Here is a 21,856-nt window from a genome sequence, read left to right on the forward strand (position 1 = left end):
ATTTGGGCTATTTACACTGAGGCACTGAAGGCTCAAGAATGTTTTTCACATATTGCCCCAGAGTTTCTAGCTGGAATAACAGCAAGGATGTCAGTGCTCACCTTTATTACTAGGTAAAACTGACAGCGATATCTGGCATCTGGATATGTGCAGTTAAACTTGGAGATCTAGAAAATGCTGTCAGAAATAATCCGCTCCTGCACAGGGGATATGATAATGGAATCAGTATCGAGATCACTATTAAGGTGAGGACTTAAACTAATTATCCATCATAGTATTCTCACTGTAAGTTCAGCCTTGTTCCATAAGGAGTAACTCAAGTTTTAATGGTTTAATAACTCATAATTATTGATGAAAAACTGCATGTGCAATAACGCACTACCTCAGAAAAAATAGCAGATTTTCTTTAAAGTTAAAAATTACTTTTTTAAAGGTTGTATTTTGGGATTTAAATTTCTGTCTTCTCCCCATGTTTATATCTTGTGAAGACCAATGACCAAAAGGGGTACAGTAAGGAAAATGTGACATTTGTTTGAAAGTCTGTGCAATCTATAAGTGTGTTTAAGAATGTTTAGAGGGGACTTTTAAGAGTGCATCAATTGCCAAGGGTTCAATTGTAATTTCTGGGATCATAAGACATATATTGATCTATGTGACCTGGCGACCCTTGACCATGAAGCAGTACTAACAGGCAGGAATCTAGCTAGGAAAGAAGCCAGGTGGCTGGCAGACAAAAAGGAGAACTGCAGGTGTAAAGGAGAGTGACAAGCAGAAGATCTAGAAGGTAAAAGTGATCAGTACGCAGTTGCAAACAAAGAAAAAATAGGTGGAGACAGTAAGAGGAACACAGAGCATTCTTGTGAGAAGAAGCAAATCACTCTCAGGAAGAGTTCAGTTTTCCTGTTTGGGAAAAAAAGTGATGATCACAGACGTATTGCGCAACCCAGCCAAAAAGGTCTAAAGCCTGGGAAACAGTGTGAATAGATCAGAGATGCTAATGAATTGGGTGTTTTCCCTAGAAGTGTCCAAACCATGAACCAGGGTGTTATTGTTTGGTCAGTTGAAAAGAAACTCTGGAAAAGTATGCCATCTGGACTGTCATGACCCAGGGAGAGAGACCTTTATAAGAGTGTGATTTGCTCGTGGAAGTTTTACCCGAGAAGCCTGAAGCTGTTGTCGGATAGCTGTTGACCTGCCCTACCTGTTGACCTCCCCGACCTGAATAAAGAACAGCATACTGTGTAACTGTGTAGTACCACATTTTTGTGGTGAGTGATGCAAATGTTTCTGGTTGTGTTGGATCAGTGTTTGTCAAACTTTTTTTCCAGGGACCCATTCTTACCAACCGGCCGACCTTCGCGACCCACGCCGGCCGACCTGCGCGACCCACCATTTTCTCTTACCTTGTTTGTTGCTGACAAAAATGAGGGAAATGGTTTTGGGTCCCTTTGGCCCCAATTGTCCCTTTGGACCCCCGGACTTGAAAAAAAAAGGCTGCGACCATATAATCATCGGTGCGTATGCGCAGTGCGACCAAATATTTTTTATCTGTTCCTGACCATTTTGAAGGCAGCTTGCAGCTGGCATTATTAAAAGCCGGCTGCTGCGGCTGTTCTGCGCAGATTTGCGCGATCGTGAGCGCAGCGACGGACGGCTCCGCGACCCTCCCGACACCGGCCCGCGACCCCCGAGTTTGACAATGCCTGCGTTAGATGTATCTTTGTAGCACCTCCTATTTAAAGTGAAAGGTACCTTTACATTGAAGTAGCATTTTCTTGTCAATACATGATTAATTTAAGTTGGATCTGGTTTGTGTTAAAGCAAAGCTACAAAAAGTGGAATCTTGATCATTTCCTCTTTGGAGGTGATTTGGTAAATGTAGTAATTTTGGTTTATAATTTCCACATGAGGATTGTAACTGTCTCAATCATTCTTTTGGCTTTCTGTACAATGATTGCAGTGTGATTTATAATCCTAGCATTTTTACTTCCAGTTTTGTTTGTGAGAATGTTTCAATATAATTGATTGATTATTCTCACTGCTGCCTTCTCTGTTCCTTAGTTCCACGGGTCCCTTTTAAAAGTGTGAAGTCAAACTGACATTGGAATAGAATATCTGCACTCTCAAGCCCGCTAAAACTTTGTGGGTTAAAGTCAAGCGCCTACCCGTCACAAATTCTAAAAATGATGTGAACAGAGAAATATTATTCGCTCAGGATAAAAAATCAAAAATGAAGTGTGTCTAATTTAAAACCAGGCGAATGAGGAGATGTTAGTAGTACTTTCTTTATCAAGGTTGTTGAAGTGTGGAATACTTTTCATGGAGAATTACAGTGACAGGGATATTTAATTTTTTTAAGGGTTAAATGGATAAACATTTGAGACGAGAAGAGAGACAGAGTTGTGGGGGGAATGCAGGACCGTTGTTAATGTGAGGGGACACGAATCTCTTTACGGCATTATAAAATATTTAAGAGATTTCCAGAAGTGCGCATAGCTACATGTAGGGAGAAGTTTGAAATGTTCCAAATCTGGTTTGTCCCTCACCCACTGGCCCACTGAATAGCATGAGAATTAAAAAAAAAATAGCAATCATCATTTCAGGACAGATGGGTTCACAACATGAGCATTTTAAGAGGTTTGTTTACAGGATGTAAGTGCCTACTAATGAAAGATTGTTCAGTGCCATGAGTAACATTTTTGAATCGTACCCATTCAGAATACATTTATGCATTCTAAAAATTGTCTTTATTTACAGGCAACTGAGAGTATATTTCGAATGGCTGTAACAAGGGGTCTTATCACACCGGTTAAGCATGGAGAGGTAAGAATTTATTCCAATATTTGTTTGTCATTGAAAGTTAAAATTGAATTTTCATCCACCCAATACATTACGCCATTGATTAAGATAAATCTTGAGGCTACACTTAAAAGTCGTTCAGGCAAGTAGCCCTTGACTTTTATGGAGGAGGAGGGAAATGTTAGTATTATTGCAGAGAGGAATGCAACAATTTGTGAGTGTCAATTTGACTTTCAAGATTTAACACTCTCCTAATCTTTTTCGGCTTTAGGGGAATGGATGTTCAAATCAAGGCCATGGAATCCTCCAACCAGTATTTTGTGTGATCATTTTAAGTACCTAGTTAATTTGCATGTTCAACATATCTTTTAATTCAGTCCTATATGATCAGAATGACTTTGGTTCCATGAGAGAGCAATGAATAGGAGTTGTACTGAAAATCTGGCAGGCCACTGTCCGTGTGGGGTTTGCATATTCTCCCCGTGTCTGCGTGAATCTCACCCCCACAACCCAAAAAGTGCCCCTTAATTAAAAAAAAGAATTGGGCACTCTAAATTTATTTTATATTTTAAATCTGGCCGGCACTAAATAGATGTAGCCATATTTTATGGCCAAAATTGAGTCAAGTGCAAATATCTCTGTCAGAATATTACAATGGCTGGTATTTCTCAGGGTGAATGCAATTATGTATCAGTCTTTCCTTAATCCCGAGCCTTGTGCGATGCAGTATCTGGATGTCAAACGTGCAAGATGGACAGGAAAAAGTTAGGTTTATTTATCAATAAACATCATCAAAGTACATAGTGGGTGGATTGACAGCTATTTGTAGGACTGTGATTGTGGTACAAAATATGGCAGAAGAGTCAAAAACATTTAGCAGAGCTGAGGCTTTCATGCTATGGTAGATGATTCGCTGCAAAAATCAGAAGAAATGGAGTATGTGAGCATTTGAATTATTGACTGAGAACAGGGAAGTGGGCTCACATGTTGTACAGAGCATATACTGTTCTGATAAGCATCAGAAACATTGTTCGTCACTCACAAGAAACCTGAAAACCAGAAATTGTCAATCAAAAAAACATCTTTAGTGGTCAGACCTGTATGCAGTATTCAAGGTGTGGCCCCATGAGAGCAGCTTCCGCATAATGGCCTAACTTAAAAACAGTGACTTGACTGGACAAGTTGAATTTCCTGTTACTTTTTAGATTTATTCATTAAATAATAGATCAAAATGGGACCTTCAGAAATGAGGATTGTGCATCTTTTGAGAGGCTGTCATATTACTGATGGAACAAATGCAGTCAAATTTCAGAAAACCTTTGACAAAGAATCACAGAGAAAATTAAGGAAGAATTAGCGGGAAGATAGAAAATTAGAGTTAAAACCTCAAAGGAGGAAATAGAGAGTAGAAGTTGAGGGCTGATTCGGAAATATGCCAAAAATACAGACGCAAAGAAAAGATATAAAAATCGGGGCTGCTTTCAGAACAGAGGAGATTATGGAGTGATTAGGCAAGACAGGTTTAAAATGAAGGAATGGGACAGTGTGGATAGAAACAGACAGTTGCTGGTGACTGAACAGCCTAAACTGAGGCAATGTAGTTATACGATTAAATTTAATCAACTTTGGGTAATGAACTGTAGAATTTTGTTTCATGGTACGTATGACACTGAGGAATGCAATCTGGAGTTAATGATTGAAGCAGAGACCATATCAACATCTAAGAGTAGGTATATAGTGGTTGAAGGAAAAGGGAGTGAAGTGTTATAGTAATAAGACAGAGACAGGGGATCAGGTTTATTGTTTGTATGGGGATAAGGATAAAGGGCGGGATTCTCCGATCCTGGGGCTAAGTGTTGACGCTGTTGTAAGCGCTGGAGTGTTTTACGACAGCGTCATCTGGCCCCGAGGATCAGCGATCCTGCGCCGCACAGGGGACCAGCACGGCAACTGGAGAGCCTCGCGCTGCTCTTGCTGCCGATACGGGCGTCAGCGCATGCGCGCCATGGCTGGCGTGAGTTTGTGCATGAGTGTGGGTTGCGTCTTTGCGCCGGCCCCGACGCAACATGGCAGAGACCTACAGGGGCCTGGCACGGTGGAACATAGGCCCCCACTGGGAAAAGCTTGCCTACCGATCGGTAGGCCCTGGTCGTGTGCCAGGCCACCGTGTAGGCCCCCCCTCCCCCCTCAACCAGGCCGCCCACCGCAGCCAGAACGTCGAGGTCCCACCGGGTAGGACCACACGAGAACTACATTGGCGGGACTCGGCCAAACTCGGTGGGCACTCGGCCCGTTGCGCAGAGAGAATCGCCAACGCGGCCCCCAACCGCCGGCGCCATTGCCGCCGATTCTCTGGTCACTGGAGAATCGGCGGACCGGAGTCGGAACAGCATCTCGTGATTCGCGCCCATCTACCGCCCCCAGTGATTCTCTGACCCGGCGCGGGGTCGAGAATCCCGCCCATGGATTGGTTGTGGCATAGAGATTGTTTTGTTGTAATTCTAAGTAATTTCACCCTCCCGACCCAGAAAGTTAAATGGAACATGAAAATTGATCCAATTTGTATTATTTTTCTGAACCCAGACCCTTTAGGTAGATTGGTCATGCTCCCAGCACTAATCCATGGACATTCCAATCAGTACATCTTCACAACATGTTACTACTCCACTAACTGCTACCAGTTTCTCTAGTTCTTTTCAACAATTCTTGCTTCACCTTGAAATGCTATTTTACCTCGTGTAGCAGTCATTCATGTACAACTTTATCAAATATTTTCTGGAAGTCTGGAAATATTTTAGTATTGGGTTTTTCCCCTTCAGTGGTCTAGATAAGTGAGGCAATATTAGGCCTTATGAAATCTAAAAACAAAAAATACTGGAAATGAAGGTCTGGCAACATCAGTGGAGAGAGAAACAGAGTTAATAGATGAGTCTGGAGGCGGGTCGCGGCTAATAACAGGAGGGAAATGCCTTTGGGCTGGTTCCATGACATGTTCCTGCCTGCACAGCATTATGCAGGAGTTGGGATGATGATGGGAATAGTCACCTGCCCGGCTGCGGAAGGTAACCATTTAAGCCCTTGAGGGCTTAATGAAGAGCACTGTCCTGATGCTGACTGGACTTTCCAGACAGTGCATGAAGTACTTGTATCGTCAGAAGGCTACCCATAATATGGGGGCTTCCTCCCAGTGTGAGTCTGGATAGATACCAGAGCCAGAGGTTCTATTCAATGTAGAGGGCACTGCTACAAAGATTGGCCACAGTGCCTGTTACTGTGGCAGACGTTCCTCTGTATATCCAATGGCCATAATCTTTTGGCTGACTTATTTACTGCTTTGCGGATAGTAACTGGGAATAGAGGTGCCCTTTTGACTCTCTACATACTTAAGCAGTGTCTACTTCTGATGGTGGGGCTGCCAATGTCTGACTGCTGGTCGGTCTCCTATTGGCTCCCCAGACTCAGGATCTGCTCATCATCCTCTTCCATAGGCAGACAGTTAATTGGTTGCTACCTCCAAATTCGCTTTCTCAGTCCCAGTGTCTGCATTTATGGGTTGCCAACATGCGATTCATCCCAATGGTGGGTTCAGGACCCAGGGACGAGAATCCTGCCTGATGTTTCAGCTTGATGACCTTTCATCCTTTTCCCTTTCTGAAATGGTACGGACTACTTTTTTTCATATTGACACTCCTGAACTTTCTTCCTAGTTACTCGTACTAGTTTTTGTTAGCAATATCAGAATAATGGATCTGCAGGTAGTCCGGTTTCTGTCATAACCTTTCTGGAGAAGAGGTATCATGTCAGCTTGTTTTCCACTCAAGTGGGACCTTCCCTATGGTCATTAATTGCGTCATGGTGAATGTTGACACTTCATTTAGATTTAGTGTCCACATTAGACATTTTTAAGGTGCTTCACTGTATCTGAATGTTTCTGCACTAAGAACATGAATAAATCCATGGAAAATTAACAAGTCTAAGCTGATTTCCATTTGATACTGTATTTCCTTTTTCAATTGAATAACCAATTTTTCAATTAAAAAAATCAACCATACAGTTTTCAATTAAAATGCTGTCAGCCAGAGCTGTAAATATTACCAGCAGTTATATCTATGAGAAACTATGTATATCTTGACAGAAAAGATTTTGGAGACATAATGTTGAACAACTTATTATTAAGATTAAAGCATCCTTATACCTTGTTCTTAAAATAGTTGGTAATGCATTTACGCCTGCAAGTTAGCTACTGTATAGAAATTGACACCAGTTTTGCTACCTTGCAGATGTTAAACATTTATAAAACCTTCAAATTCAAAAAAAACATGGACATATATTGAAAGTTTGTGTTGACATTTTGACATTATTATGTACATTCAACAGTTTGAGTAAGAGCAGAGTTTTTAAAAAGAAGGCTGAGACTATCAGTGCAATAGGTGTTTTCTGACAATAGAAGATCTCATTCTTTTGATGAATAAACATTGTAATATTATCCACATATTTGACCGCACCAAAAATAAATATGCTAATAAATCATTTAATATGCTGACAGTTTCAGCAAGTGCTTATTTTATATTTCATTATTTTTATATTATGTAGTTTTATAATGTCTCCCTCCAATGTATCATTGATTCCCTTAACAGTGGATAAGAGCTGTCATGCGTCACCAATATTTTTTGCAGTATTAGACTATCACTTAAATTATTCCTGTGTTTTTTTCAGGGAGCAATGTAAATATTTTTGGTCAGGAAAAAATAATAAAAGACATTTGAAAAAATGTAAACTACTGTAAATTAAAACAACTGCCCACTTACATTGCTACTGTTGGATCAGGTTTGTAAAGATGTTCCCATAAAAATATCAATTTATGGAGCCTGAAGTGAACCTGCTGCATATATGAATCTATACTTAAGTCAGTACTTGACAAACAAGCAATACTCTGGCACCGGTGAACAAATAGTACTCGCCAATCATTACATTTGCTGTTGTCCACAAACCTTGGCTGGGGTTTTGTACTGGAGCTTGTGACTGGAAAACCATTTTGTCACAATGTCCACTCAAGGGGAACCAGGACCCGTGTGAACTGGGCAAGCAACCGTGCACAAAGCGAAAATAGTGTGGATGTCTGAAATCTGAAGTAAAAGCAGAAAATGGCCCGATGTTGTCAGACTTGTTGAGTATTTCCAAGCCACAATGCATCGTCTTAATCATACTGAAGAATTGTTACTTAGCAGCACAGAGTCTGAACTAGAAAGTAGCGCAAGATTTTGGCTGCATTGGCCAATTCGTGGCCAGAGGGCATGTGAGAGAGAGAATGCATCTCTATCTTGAGGAACCCTCTCAGCGCTTCTAAGATAGTTTGAAAAAAAATGATTACAACTGGCGGACCACCATTGTGAAGGAAGAATCCGCAACCAACATTGTGTGTCACACCAGTTTCTCAGTTTGTAAATGTAAATTGAATTTGGTCACTTATATCTGTTCTACAGTGTCACATAGCTGTGTAAAATCTGGAAAATTAGCTAAAGCTTTGCTGACATGATCTTATACAAGTCTTTATGAATTGAGTATTGGATGGAGAATGGTGCACAGATTATTTAAAATGTTTCTGTTTATGGGAGACTTCACACAAGATTTAAATTGGTTCCTTTTTAGATATTATGAGGAAAATTCAGTTTAAGAATTCAAATAAAAAATTGTCTCTCATCCAATTTGCCTTGTGTATTATTGTAGCTCAGTAACATGCCATTCATGCTGTGCACAGGCATTAGTTTTTTTCTGCTCCTCAAGCTAATTATTTGCCATCCTGCACCATAATCCTAAACTGGTTTAAATGCAGCAGATTTGTATTTGAGTCACTGGGGGTGGAGGGAGATTTGGCAGGGGTGGGTGTAGAGGCATTGAGTTGAAATTCAGCAATAAACTTCTGTTGCATAGTTAAATGAATCAAGGGCAGTTATTGGTTCAGAATATTGATTACTCATATCTCAAAATTCCGTGGTATGCAAAATTTATGTTACTCTCACAAAGACAATAGGATATTTAAGGCACAGAGAGGGAGGGAATTTGTTCCTTGGTACAGTGGGCGGTTGCAGATCCAGTGAAAGATTTTGGATGGCCCCATTACAAGACAGCACAAAGATATTTTCAGAAAAAATGGAACCATGGGTTCATGCGGTGCTACCTACCCAAAGCTCATTGTGTGACTTCCTGATCTGTGTCAAACTTGAACACGAGGGCACAGAGTGTAGGCTCAATGCTTTCCAAATACGGAAGCAAAGACATTGTCGTGTGAGTCACACGTGTTTTTTTAAAGCAAACTTACAATGGTAGGAGCACTTGTTTATCTTTTTAGATTGGTGTTGATATATAAAAAAGGCAATAGTAAAGAAAAAAAGTATTGACTTATTCTTTTTTAAAAAACGGTGCTGTTAATTTCGAAATACTGAATCAAAATAATTGCAGAGACTTTGTTGTTCAATTTATAACATGTGAAGGTAGATCCTGTCTGTGTTAAAATGGCATGCTCTGGAGCTTGTATACATTTGCCGCCTTATGTGTAGTGTAATTAGAATAGGTCTTTGGATTAATGATCTACAAAGTAGTTCTGTAGCATGAATGCTTATGATTAATAGCTAAGTTATAAAATATGATCAATTTTCTTCCATATTTAAAACTGAACTTAAAGAAAACCTTATTTCTTTTTACAGTTGTGTGTGAAGACATGAGTTTAATTACCTGAGTAGTTTTTTTTTGAGAAAGTAGCATGCCAAATTCACAAGTTTTCTGCTTTAAGAAAATATACTGAACAATAGTTAATGACTGTTGTTATATTGTGTGATATCACGTGTTGTGCCTTCTCATCACAAAATCTTCCTAAATTACTGCTGATTGACAGTTGTCTTTCCAGAATGTGAAAGTGATCCGATGTGTGAAATTTAAGGCATCAGCAATTAGAGGTTTTTTTGAAGTAATACGTTGGTTCTTATTTTCAGGCAGGGTCTCCAGAGCTTGTGTCCCACTAGCTCGGAATACTGGTGAGTCGCCAAATAGCCAGCTGAAAGACTAAAATTCTGTAGTTGCTTTCGGCAAGGGGACTTTAAATTACAGCATGAAGATACACCAAGAGCAATTCCAAGATCAGTTTAATTACACTGTAATTGATTTTGCTAATGCTTCATTTAAATTTAAGTCCATAATCCAAAACTGTGGGAATATGTCTTATCTATCTCTAGTCTGTCTCTTTATGTCGATTTGTCTCCCTTACTCGCTCTAATTTATACTTTCTCTCTTCTCCATGACCATCACCACCTCCGACTCTACCCACTGTGTGCTTGTGAAGTTGCTTGTGACCAGTGACAATGAAGTCCAGGGCGTAACTTAAGATCCTGCTCATGCCTAGCATTTAGTTGTCATCTGACTTAAAATGTTAACACTTTTCGATCTCAGTTCTATCTTGTTACACCTTATAAATGCACTGATCCTGTTGCAAATCTTCAGAATTGCTTTTAATTTGAGACCAATTTCCAAATATCCTTCAGTTGTCAAAGTACCCTACCTAATCTATCCAAATGCAAGCCATTGAATTGATATCAGTGATGTACTTTGCATCTAATCCATTAAATCTTTGCATGCACGTAGTATTAACATTTCATCAAACATTTAATTGCTGTAATGTTCACCATCTTTTTTTAAAATAAATTTAGTGTACACAATTATTTTTTCCAATTAAGGGACAATTTAGCGTGGCCAATCCACCTACCCTGCACATCTTTTGGGTTGTGGGGGCGAAACCCACGCAGACACGGGGAGAATGTGCAAATTCCACACGGACAGTGACCCAGGGCCGGGATTCGAACCCGGGTCCTCAGTGCCGTAGGCAACAATGCTAACCACTGTGCCACATGTTCACCATCTTTACGAGTATCTCCTTTTCAGCTCTACAGTTCAAAGGGTGTTGAGTGGGGTGTAATAGTAGATTCGAGATCAGGAAATTTGAACTGTCCTGAAGACTGGTGCATCACACTGCTGCATTAACAGCTGATTTGATGGTAAGTTTGTCCCTTGTGTTTTGGGCCAGGGTTTAGTGAACACCAAAGTATATCATGGAGTTCACCTGACCTACACCTTTTAATAGATTTTGGTTATGAGGTGTACAAAGGCCCACTTTCCAGGTGTTATGCAACATAGACCTTAATTATTTTTAAACAAAACAATGTTTATTCTATGAATTCAGTTAATGTCTCATAAACACACAGTAAACAGCTTATCAACTACCAACACAAATACCCCCCCCAAAGATACAGTACTCTATAGGTAATCCTTAATAACTTTCCAACAACATCCATTAGCCAAAAACCCTTTTTCTACAAAAAGAGTAGGTTTGCATTCCTTACAGACAACAGGTATTACTTTGAAGTCTGGAGACATTCTTTAGCATGCAGAGAGAGAGACCAGAAACTCGCCTTCTTTGTTTAAATGCAGCTCCCAACTGAAAACGAAACTAAAAAACTCAGAGCCACAAAGCAGCTTCCAGCTCAAAACGAAAGTTAAAGACAGAATCACAGCCCAGTTCCACCCACTCAGTGACATCACAGCAGCCATTTGATAAAACACACCTTTCTTAAAGGGACCCTCACACCTCACCCAGATCCTCTGATGTCCCTCAAGTATTTGCACACCGCGTGGCACTTAAAACTGTATGATTGGGTAAATTCCAGTGCTGTGGCTGATTTGGTATGTGAACAAGTAAATTGAAAACTCATTTTTGGCTAATGTGCCGTAATGCAGTGTTTGTTGTCTGTGGTGCTGGAACCAAGATTGGAGAGTAAAGGTTAATTTGCCAAATCCATACCACTGGAAGATACACACCAAAGAGTCCATCCAGTTGAGTGTTTAGATGATCTACAAAGTAATCTGTTTACACCACCAGACAATCACCAGCTCTCATATCTTTTCAAAGACTGGACAAATCAGCTTGAAGGCATCTCTCTCTCCCTCTCTATCTCACTGTTCATTTATGGTTGTTGTAAGGTGAAAGAAAAATCTTTTAATTCGTTGTGAAGCTTGAGTAAATTTCAGTTGATAATGTTGTCAGAAAGAAGTTTGATGTACTCCCAGGTGATGAACAATTGAACATACTCAGATTAGATTAGAAATTGAAGCAAAGATGCTTGATATTTTCTGTAAACGTGATGAACATTGTTGGTTGAGTTAGTCAGTGTAACGCGATGATTAGAAATGCAGCATGTGAGGAAACTTCCAAAAGTCACATTTTGTGAGCCCATTGACTACGTATCTTTGATGTGAAGCAAAGTCTTATTCAGCGATGTTAATACCATAGTTGGCTCCTTTGGGGGAACAGAAGGATAACTCGGCAGAAATGTTTGCAGGAAGAGAAGCTGCTCTTTAAACATTAAATAAAACAAGATTGAACTCAACGTACTAATTATTTAACCTTATTCTAGTACTCTTTCAAACTCTCTCACAAATATGAATGATGACAACATTTTTCTTTATCTCGTTTTGTCCTCCACTGCTTTTCGCACTGGTTACTTTATATTTGAATTCAAGTAAATTAAGGCTGCTGTAGATTCCAGTAGTCTGGATAGTTTCTAAAACCATATGTAAGGGCTGCTTGGCTTTACTCCTTACTTTCTGTTGTCCGTATCCTTCAGTACTATCTGGACTTCTAGTCTACTCTTGTGTCAAAAGTTATTAAGGGCCAGAAACATCTGTGCCAGTTACATTTAAAAAAAGATGAGTGTTAGTGATGGTTCTAGTATGAGACTCTAAACGTGTGTTTTGGCAATTTGTAAAGTTACTGTGAAACATTTTTCATATTTCCTGTAACCATCCAGGTTTATATATACAGAATCAAAGTGGTTCACTTTTTAATCAACTTAGTTTCATTTTTCTATAATCCATATATTTGTCTTGGCCAGTTGGTTTTCCTTTCAATTACATTGACTACACCCTTTAATATGTTGCTTGGAAGGGAGCGGCTGAGGAAGAATGTTTGATTTCAAACTTTTCAATTGTGAGAAATTGTGGAACAAATTGAATGACATGTCTGTTTATATCTGTTAGAATGATAGAAATATTTGTCCGACAAGCAAATATTCACTACTTCCCAGGAGCATTTAGCTACTAAAATTATGATTCTGGAGTCCATTTGAGTACTTTTCCATTCTGAAGTCCTGATGTCTTCTCTTGGGAAAGAAATTGCATACTCAGCTGTTCCTCATTATTCTGCATTTTCTGTCATGGTGCAACTGTGCTGTCATCTACAACACTTGTTTAAAATGCTTAACAGAAATTCATTTGTGCCAACATATACACAACCATAATATTAATGTCAAATCTTGTTTATTGAGATTGGGATTAAATCATCCCCTCTTTATATTACAGTGCTGCTTTAAGTGTGGGCTATATTCCAGAATATTGGCAGCATTGTTAAAAAACTGCACTGGCGCAAGAATGTGCTTATGCAGTTGTTTGCTTGCAAGGATTTTCCTTGATGTGGAAAACCATACAGGCCTACGATGGCCTATAGTGGTGGGATGTGTTGTAAGCTGTGTGCAACTAGAAAATTGAATGCATGTTGGATGAGAAACAGAAGAGCAGCATCAGAAACTAATCAGAGAGAAGTTGGGGGAGGAGAGAAGAGGGGAGGAGCAGGTTTCTTGGAAGAAAGAAGTCTGGGGCAAGGTTGGAGAAGGAGAAACGAGTGAGGGAAAGACTGGGTACAAAAGAGGGGCAAGGTGGGGTGCGGGGAAGGAGAAATAAATGGGGGTAATTTTGGGGGAGGAGAGAACGGGGCTAATGTTGGTCATATCTATTATCTATTATATCATCTATTACTTCACTACCAGAAAAATTGACATTGGGTGGTGTGTGGCGCAGTGGTTAGCACTGGGACTGCGGGGCTGAGGACCCGGGTTCGAACCCCAGCCCTGGGTCACTGTCCGTGTGGAGTTTGCACATTCTCCCCATATCTGCGTGGGTTTCACGCCTACAACCCAAAGATGTGCAGGTTAGGTGGATTGGCCACGCTAAATTGCCCCTTAATTGGAAAAATAAAAATAATTGGCTACTCTAAATTTATTTAAAAAAAGAAAAATTGACATTGATTCTTCATTCAGTTGAACAATCATAGAATCCCTATAGTGCAGAAGGAGGCCATTCACCCATGGAGTCTGCACCAACACTTCGAAAGAGCACTTTATCCATGTCCACTCATTCATCCATTCTGCCCTATCCCCTTAATCCCATAACACACCCCTGGACACTGAGGGGGAATTTATCATCACCAATCAACCTAATTTGTCCATCTTTGGACCGTGGGAGGAAACCGGACACGGGGAGAATGTGTAAACTCCACACAGACAGTGACCCAAGACCTGGTGCTGTGAGACAGCAGTCCTAACCACTATGCCACCTTGAATCAGTGAGCATGATGGTCAGTGCATCATTTAACTTGGAAGCCTTGGGGCAGCACCTGGCACAATGGTTAGCATTGCTGCCTACGGCGCTGAGGACCTGGGTTTGAATCCCGGCCTTGGGTCACTGCACGTGTGGAGTTTGCACATTCTGCCCGTGTCTGCATGGGTTTCACCTCCGCAACCCAAAGATGTGCTGGTTAGGTGGATTGGCCACGCTAAATTGCCCCTTAATTGGAAAAAAAATAATTGGGTACTCTAAATTCATAAAATAAAACTTGGAAGTCTTGATTGCAAAGTCTTAGAAGTTGGAGTCTTGGTTGCCAAAGCACAGTGTTCATTATCATCAACGATGTGCTTGTTTGACATCATGGCCCTAAAGGTAAACACATATTGCGCGCAGATTTTGGAGAGACCTGCTGCCCAATTATGGCTCCAAACCACAATCCTGTAGTTCAGCATCCCGTTCCAAATTCCTTCCTGATACCCCTTCCCTGGCGGAAGTTAGCAACACCCAACTCTGAACCTTGCCTGGACTGCTCCCCTCCTTTTCTTTTGGAAACGTACCTGCATTGACCTGTGTTCCAGCCCCCATTCCAGGCTTCATGGGGTATTGGGGCTGGAGCTGTCGGGCGGGAGGGGGAGTGAAAGTTAGGGGAGATCTGGGGCCAGTGGGGAGTTGTGTGGTCAGTCAGGGTTAGGAGGGGAGAATGGGGAATAGGGAAGGATAGGGTAGTCCAAGGGTCAGGGGGATAGTTGGTGGGGAAATTATCGTGGGAGGGGGGTGCTGTGGTGAAGAGTGTGGGAATTGGGGGTCAATCAGTACCATAGTTATCCAGGAGTTAGAAGTGGTTTTATTCGTCCTACCTTTTTTGGGTAATTATTCTGTTCCGAGAGCCGTAACCATTGTCATGGGAATGTCACTTTAAGAAATGTTTGTCTTCCCAAATGGCTGCAGTGATGTCAATGTGTGGGTGGAGCTCGGCTCTGGCTCTGCTTTTTACTTTGGTTTTGAGGTGGAAGCTGTTTGTGACTCTGAGTTTTACTTTCGGTTTGGACAGTTCGAAGCTAAATTCAGACAAGAAACGACTTCTCTGGTCTCTCTGCGTGTTAAAAAGGAGTCTCAAGATCACTTGATAACTTCAAAGTAATAACTGTGTTCTGGAAAGAATTCAAACTTACTGTTTTGGGTAAAAGGCTTTTACTGATCTTGGATATGGTTCTGAAATTGAGACAGTTGAAAGGGAAATGATTAAGGTTTAAATATAGAGTACTGTAGCTGTGTGGGGAGGTGTATGTTTGTAGTTGATACAAGTGCTTATTGTGTGTTTATAAAATGTAAACTGAATTTGCAGAATAAACTTTGTTTTTGATTTAAAGTGCTTAAGGCCTCTGTTGCATAACACCTGAAGAGTAGGCCCTTGTGCTCCTCATAACCAAAATCTATAAACAGTTGTCGGTCAGCTGAACTCCATGATATAATTTGGTGTTCTCTAAACCCTGGTCCATAACAAATTGGGGGCTCGTGGGTTAAAAGTCTATCTTTCGTGATTGGGTTGGCTTAATGAACTTAGACTGTGAGGGGTGAGCATATTTGTGCTTGCTTTTTAGGTGTGGTGTTCCAGTTTAAGTAGGAAGTGTGTTGTGGCCAATGGCACTTTCAGAGGCTCAGAGGTTTTTGGGGGTAGAGAAGGTCACACGCAGGGCCTTATGAACAGAGACTAAAAAAGGCTTTTAGATTTGGCAAAAACATTGCAGTTCACATTACCTGACAACATACAAAAAAAGAGGTAATTGAGGCGGTAGCTGAAGATTTAAAATTGCTTGAGACACAGTCAGACCCATTGGAAATGGCAAGAATTCAGTTACAGATCAAGCAACTTGAACATGAAAAAGAATTAAAGCAGCTTGAGTACGTAATGAAGGAAAAAGAAAGAAATTGCCCGAGCAGAACAAAAAGAGAGAGAAAGGGAAGTACAGATCATAGAAAAATAAAAAGAGAGAGAAAAAGATAGAGAGGAAAAAGAAAAGGAGAGTGAAGAAAGGGAAAAAGAGAGATATTTTGAACTTCAGAAAATGGCCATGAAACATGACAGTCAGTTAAAATTGGCCCATGTAAAGAGAAACGTACAGTGTGAGGATAGTGATGAGCATAGTGAGCATGAGCGGCATAGTCAAAGGCTTAATGGGGATCTATTTAAATATGTCCAAGCTTTGCCAAGGTTTGATGAGAAGGATGTAGAAGCCTTTTTCATTTCATTTGAGAAGGTAGCTAAATGAATGACATTCAGGACATGTGGGTATTACTTTTTCAAACAATGTTGGTAGGTAATCCCAGTGAAGTGTTTGCATCACTATCAGAGGAGGCATCTGGGATGTATAAGGAGGTGAAAAATTTCATCTTAAGTGCATATGAGCTAGCCCTGAAGCTTACAGACAAAGGTTTAGAAATTTAAGGAAAGAATTTGGTCAAATGTACATGGAGTTTGAAAGGATCAAACAGAGTAATTTTGATAGGTGTATAAGAGCTTTGAAAATAGACGAAATGTATGAAGCTCTTAGAGAAATTATACTTTTGGAGAAGGGTATAAAAATTCAATTCCTGATGTAGTGAGAACTCATGTGGAAGAGCAGAGGGTTAAAACTGTGAGATTAGCACCTGAAATGGCAGATGCTTAGGAATTTGTTCATGAATCAAAGTTTGATTTCCAACATCAGTTTCAGTCTGTGAGGGATAGAAACTGGTGAAAAGAGAAATACTCAAGTGGTAAAGGTAAAGTTGATCTGATGGGAGATAATAAGGAGAGTGTACCTCAGATTAAAAACTAAATCCAGGAGGGTTGATGAGAAATGAAAAGTTTCAAATGTTTTCACTGGAATAAACTGGGCCATGTAAAGTCACAGTGTTGGTGGTTGAAGAAAAGCACGGGGAAGGCTGATGTGGCAAAAGAAGATAAGCCAGTGGGGTTTGTTAAAGTGGTAAAAGAAAGCCCAAGTGAAGTGAAGGAGGCGCAAAAGATTGTGCAGCCTGATCGAGAGGTGATTGATAAGAAGGTGCCAGATCTCTTTAAAGAATTTACTTGTGTGGGTAAAGTTTTCACATCTGTACCAGGAGGAGGAGGTAAAGAAGTCACAACTATAAGAGATACGGGAGCTAGTCAATCTTTAATAGTAAGAGATGAGCAGATATCAGGTGGGGCGTGAATCCTGACCCCACCGGCTGCTGAATTCTTCGGCACCGGGGATTTGATGGGGGTGGGAATCGTGCCATTCTCCAGACCATGATGGGCCGAGTGGCCGCTTGTTTTTTTTTGCCGATCCGGTAATTAGAATAGGTCCCTACCGGCACGACATGGTGGCGCGGGCGGCCTCCGGGGTTCTCGGGGTGGGGGGGATCTGGCCCCCAGAAGGTGCCCCCATGGTGGCCTGGCCCGCAATCGGGACCCACCGATCCGCGGGCGGGCCTGTGCCATGGGGGCACTCTATTCTTTTGCACCAGCGGCTGTAGCGGTCCGCCATTGCCGGTACGGAGCCGAAGACCTCTGCGCGTGCGCTGGGATGACGCCAGCACACGCGGGCGCTCCTGCGCATGTGCCAACTCGCGCTGGCCGGCAGAGGCCTTTCGGCGCCGGTTAGCATGGCACCAAGCCCCTTCCCCGTGGCGCAAACCATTTCAGGGACGGCAAAGCCCCTGAAGGTGCTCAGGATTCCGCATCTTTGGGGCGGCCCAACGCCGGAGTGGTTCACGCTACTTCCTCCCGCCGGAGTTGACCGCCCTGCCGATTACGGCAGAATCTCGCCCATGTAGTTCTGGGAGGAATATTGTCAGAAAAGGTGGTGATATATGGAATTCCGGGTGAGAAGAGTAGTGTTCCATTATATAATGTAAGGTTGGAAAGTCCAGTGAAGAGTGGTGAAGTGGTAGTAGGAGTAATAGAGAAACTATCTTGTCCAGGAATACAATTTATCTTGGGTAATGATGTAGCTGGATCGCAGGTGGAAGTGATGCCGACTGTGGTTGATAAGTCAGTAGAAAATCAAACAACTGAAGTGTTGAAGGACGAATATCCTTGGATTTGTCTTGATTGTGTAGTAACAAGGTCGCAAAGTCACAGGTTAAGACAAGAGGAGAATAGAGTGAAGATGAAGTTAAAGTTCAATTATCAGAAACTATTTTTGATCATATGGTTGGAAAAGAACAAGAACAGGTGGGGGATGAGGTAGATATTTTTAGTTCAGGGAAATTGGCGGAGTTACAACAGAAAGATATAGAAATAAAACGGATGTATCAGAAAGCATACACGGAGGAGGAATCTGTCTGTATACCAGAATGTCATTACTGTAAAAATTATGTCTTAATGAGAAAATGGAGACGTTTACATATGCAGGCGGATGAAAAGTGGGCAGACGTTCCTCAAGTGGTATTGCCGGTATTGTATAGAAAGGAGGTGTTGCGAGTAGCACATGAGGTATCTGTAGGAGGTCATTTGGGAGTAAGGAAAACGCAAACTAAAATATAAAAACATTTTAATTGACCTGGACTACATAAAGATGTAGTTACATTTTGTCGATGTCACACATGTCAAGTGATAGGGAAACCGCAAGCAGTGATAAAGCCAGCACCCTTAATACCCATTCCAGCATTTGAGGAATCTTTTACAAGGGTCCTAATTGATTGTGTAGGACCACTTCCTAAAACAAAAAGTGGAAATCAGTATCTTTTGATTCTAATGGATGTGTCTACTAGGTTTCCAGAGGCCATTCCAGTACGCAATATCACAGCTAAAAAGATTGTGGAGGAGTTATTTAAATTCTTTATTAGATGTGGATTACCCACAGAAATACAATCGAATCAAGGATCAGATTTTACCTCAAGGTTATTCAAAGAAGTTATGGATAGCTTTGGAAGAAAACAATTTAAATCAACTGCGTACCATCCGGAATCGCAGGGAGCGTTAGAAAGGTGGCATCAGACATTGAAGACAATGTTGATGACTTATTGTCAAGATTATCCAGATGATTGGGATAAAGGAATTCCATTTGCACTGTTTGCAATTAGGGATGTACCTAATGAGTCAACCAAATTCAGTCCTTTTGAATTAGTTTTTGGTCATGAGATTAGAGGACCACTTAAATTAATAAAGGAAAAATTGGCGAGTGAGCAGTCAGAACTTACATTATTGGATTACGTATCAAATTTTAGGGAATGATTAAATAGAGCAGGTGAATTGGCTGGACAACATTTAAAAGTTGCACAACATGTGATGAAACAGGTAGCGGACTAGAAAGCAAAGGTTTGTAGTTTTGACAGTGGAGACAAAGTTTTAGTATTGTTACCAGTGGTAGGTGAACCTTTAATAGCAAGGTTTTGTGGACCATATCAGATTAAAAGGAAATTAAGTGAGGTGAATTATGTGGTAAGAACACCAGATTGAAGAAAAACTCACCTAGTATGTCATGTGAATATGCTTAAAAGGGACTTTGAAAGGGAAGGAGAGCAAAGTTAAGAACCCAATCCAGATGACTTTGAAATTGACATCCCTCAAATTAAATTGGAAAATGAGAATGTTCTTAAAAATTGGGATAAATTGTTGAATTACCTTCCAGAGGAAAAACGAACTGACCTGAAAGAGTTATTGATATCACATGAGCAAGTTTGTGGAGATATGTTGGGAAGTACTAAAATGGCTATACATGATATAGATGTGGGAAATGTTGTTCTAATTAAACACCATCCATATAGACTTAACCCTTTAAAATTGACACAGGTTAACAAAGAGATTGAGAGTATGCTTACAAATGGCATAATTTAAGTGGTTTGCAGCCAATGGAGCTCACCCATAGTGATGGTACCGAAACCAGACGGTACCCAATGGTTGTGTGTGGACTATAGAAAGGTTAATGCAGTTACAAGAACGTACTCTTATCCTATTCCACGTATTGCATTGAGAAAGGGGGACAATCAGCTTTTATTTCAAAATGGATTTATTTAAAGGTTACTGGCAGGTACCTTTATCCGAAAGGGCGAAGGAAGTTTCAGCTTTTGTGACTCCAGATGGTTTCTACCAATTCAAAGTTATGCCATTTGGCATGAAAAACGCCCCAGCCATATTTCAACGGTTAACTGACGAAGTTGTTTCAGGATTACCCAATTGTGCGGTATACATCGACGATCTGGCAATTTCCGCCAGACATGGAAAGAACATTTAAAACATCTGATGGAGTTATTCGATCGACTTCAGGAGGCAGGTTTGGTGATAAACCTAGCCAAAAGTGAATTTGGAAAAGCCCAAGTCACTTTCCTTGGCCGTACAATTGGACAGGGTTAAATGGTCTCATGGGATATGAAAACAAACGTTATTGGGTAGTTTCCAATACGCTCGACATGAAGAGAGATAATGCGATTTCTTAGCAGTGTGGTCGCTCCACTGACGGACTTGCTGAAGAAGGGTAGCAAATTTCAGTGGACGGCGGAGTCAGTGGACTGCACTGATCCTGTGTTGACCACCCCAAATTACCAAAAACCATTCAAAGTGGCTGTCGATGCGAGTGATGTGGGCGTAGGTGCGGTGCTCTTGCAAGAAGACGACGAAGGAATAGAGTGGCTTATTGATTATTTTTCAAAGAAATGGAATAATCACCAGAGGAAGTATTCAGCGATTGAGAAGCAGACTTTTGAGCTTGGTGCTGGCTTTGCAACATTTTCACATATATGTGACCAGCAGTTTGTCTGAAACTATTATATATACTGATTATAATCCATTGACGTTTTTGGAGCGATTCCGGAATAGCAATGCCAGACTTGTTCAATGGAGTTTATTGTTGCAGCCATTTCATTTAAAAATTATACAGGTGGCAGGATGAGATAACGTGATTGCCGATGCTTTGTCAGGAATATGATGAAGTGAAGCAGGTTCGACGGTGGAAGAAGACGTAAAATGGACTGTATTATTGTTACTGTTTGCCTGTTTTGGTTTTGTTTTTTAAAAAAAGTTTTTGTTGTCAATTTTTCTGAAAGTGAAAAGGTGAAAAATGAAACCATCTTGAAGTTGGGCTAATGTTCTGTCTTTTACTTGCGTTTTGAGCTGGGAGCTGTTTGTGGCTCTGTGTTTCACTTTCGGTTCAGACAGTTGGGAGCTGCATTCAGACAAAGAAGGTTTATTTTGGTCTCTCTCTATGTTAAAAGGTGTCCAGATAATTTGATAATTTAAAATGATATCTGTTTTCTGTAACGAATTCAAACCTACTGTTTTGTGGGAAAAGGGTTTTGCTGGTCTAGGATGTTGTTCTCAAATTGAGACAGTTGAAAGGGAAGTTATCAAGGGTTAAATATAGAGTACTGTAGGTGTGTGTGGGGGATGTATGTCTGTAGTTAATAAAAGTGCATATTGTGTGTGTTTGTAAAATGTTAACTGAATTTGTGGAATAAACTTTGTTTTGATTTAAAGTGCTTAAGGCCTCTGTTACATAACACCTGAAGAGTAGGCCCATGTGTTCCTCATAACCAAAATCTATGAACAGTTGTAGGTCAGGTGAACTCCTTGATATACATTCTCTAAACCCTGGCCCATAACAGCATCTAAAGTCTCTGACTTAAATCAGAGTTTTGGAGGATTCTAGAT

General features: G+C 40.8%; 1 protein-coding gene across 5 annotated transcripts in view; it reads left to right on the top strand.

Moving 5' to 3' along the window:
* tmem135 (transmembrane protein 135) overlaps positions 1 to 21,856 on the top strand; it is a 517,411-nt gene that overhangs the window by 229,591 nt on the left and 265,964 nt on the right. For 4 of the 5 annotated variants that reach the window (XM_038819168.1, XM_038819171.1, XM_038819172.1 and 1 more), the window contains exon 5: positions 2,758 to 2,823. The exons of the other annotated variant lie outside the window; for it this stretch is intronic. In XM_038819168.1, coding sequence (XP_038675096.1) covers positions 2,758 to 2,823 — 66 coding nt within the window. The remainder of the gene's footprint in view (positions 1 to 2,757; positions 2,824 to 21,856) is intronic. 5 annotated transcript variants of the gene reach the window in all.

This window comes from Scyliorhinus canicula, chromosome 14 (assembly GCF_902713615.1).
Source record: "Scyliorhinus canicula chromosome 14, sScyCan1.1, whole genome shotgun sequence".
NCBI classification, from domain to species: domain Eukaryota; kingdom Metazoa; phylum Chordata; class Chondrichthyes; order Carcharhiniformes; family Scyliorhinidae; genus Scyliorhinus; species Scyliorhinus canicula.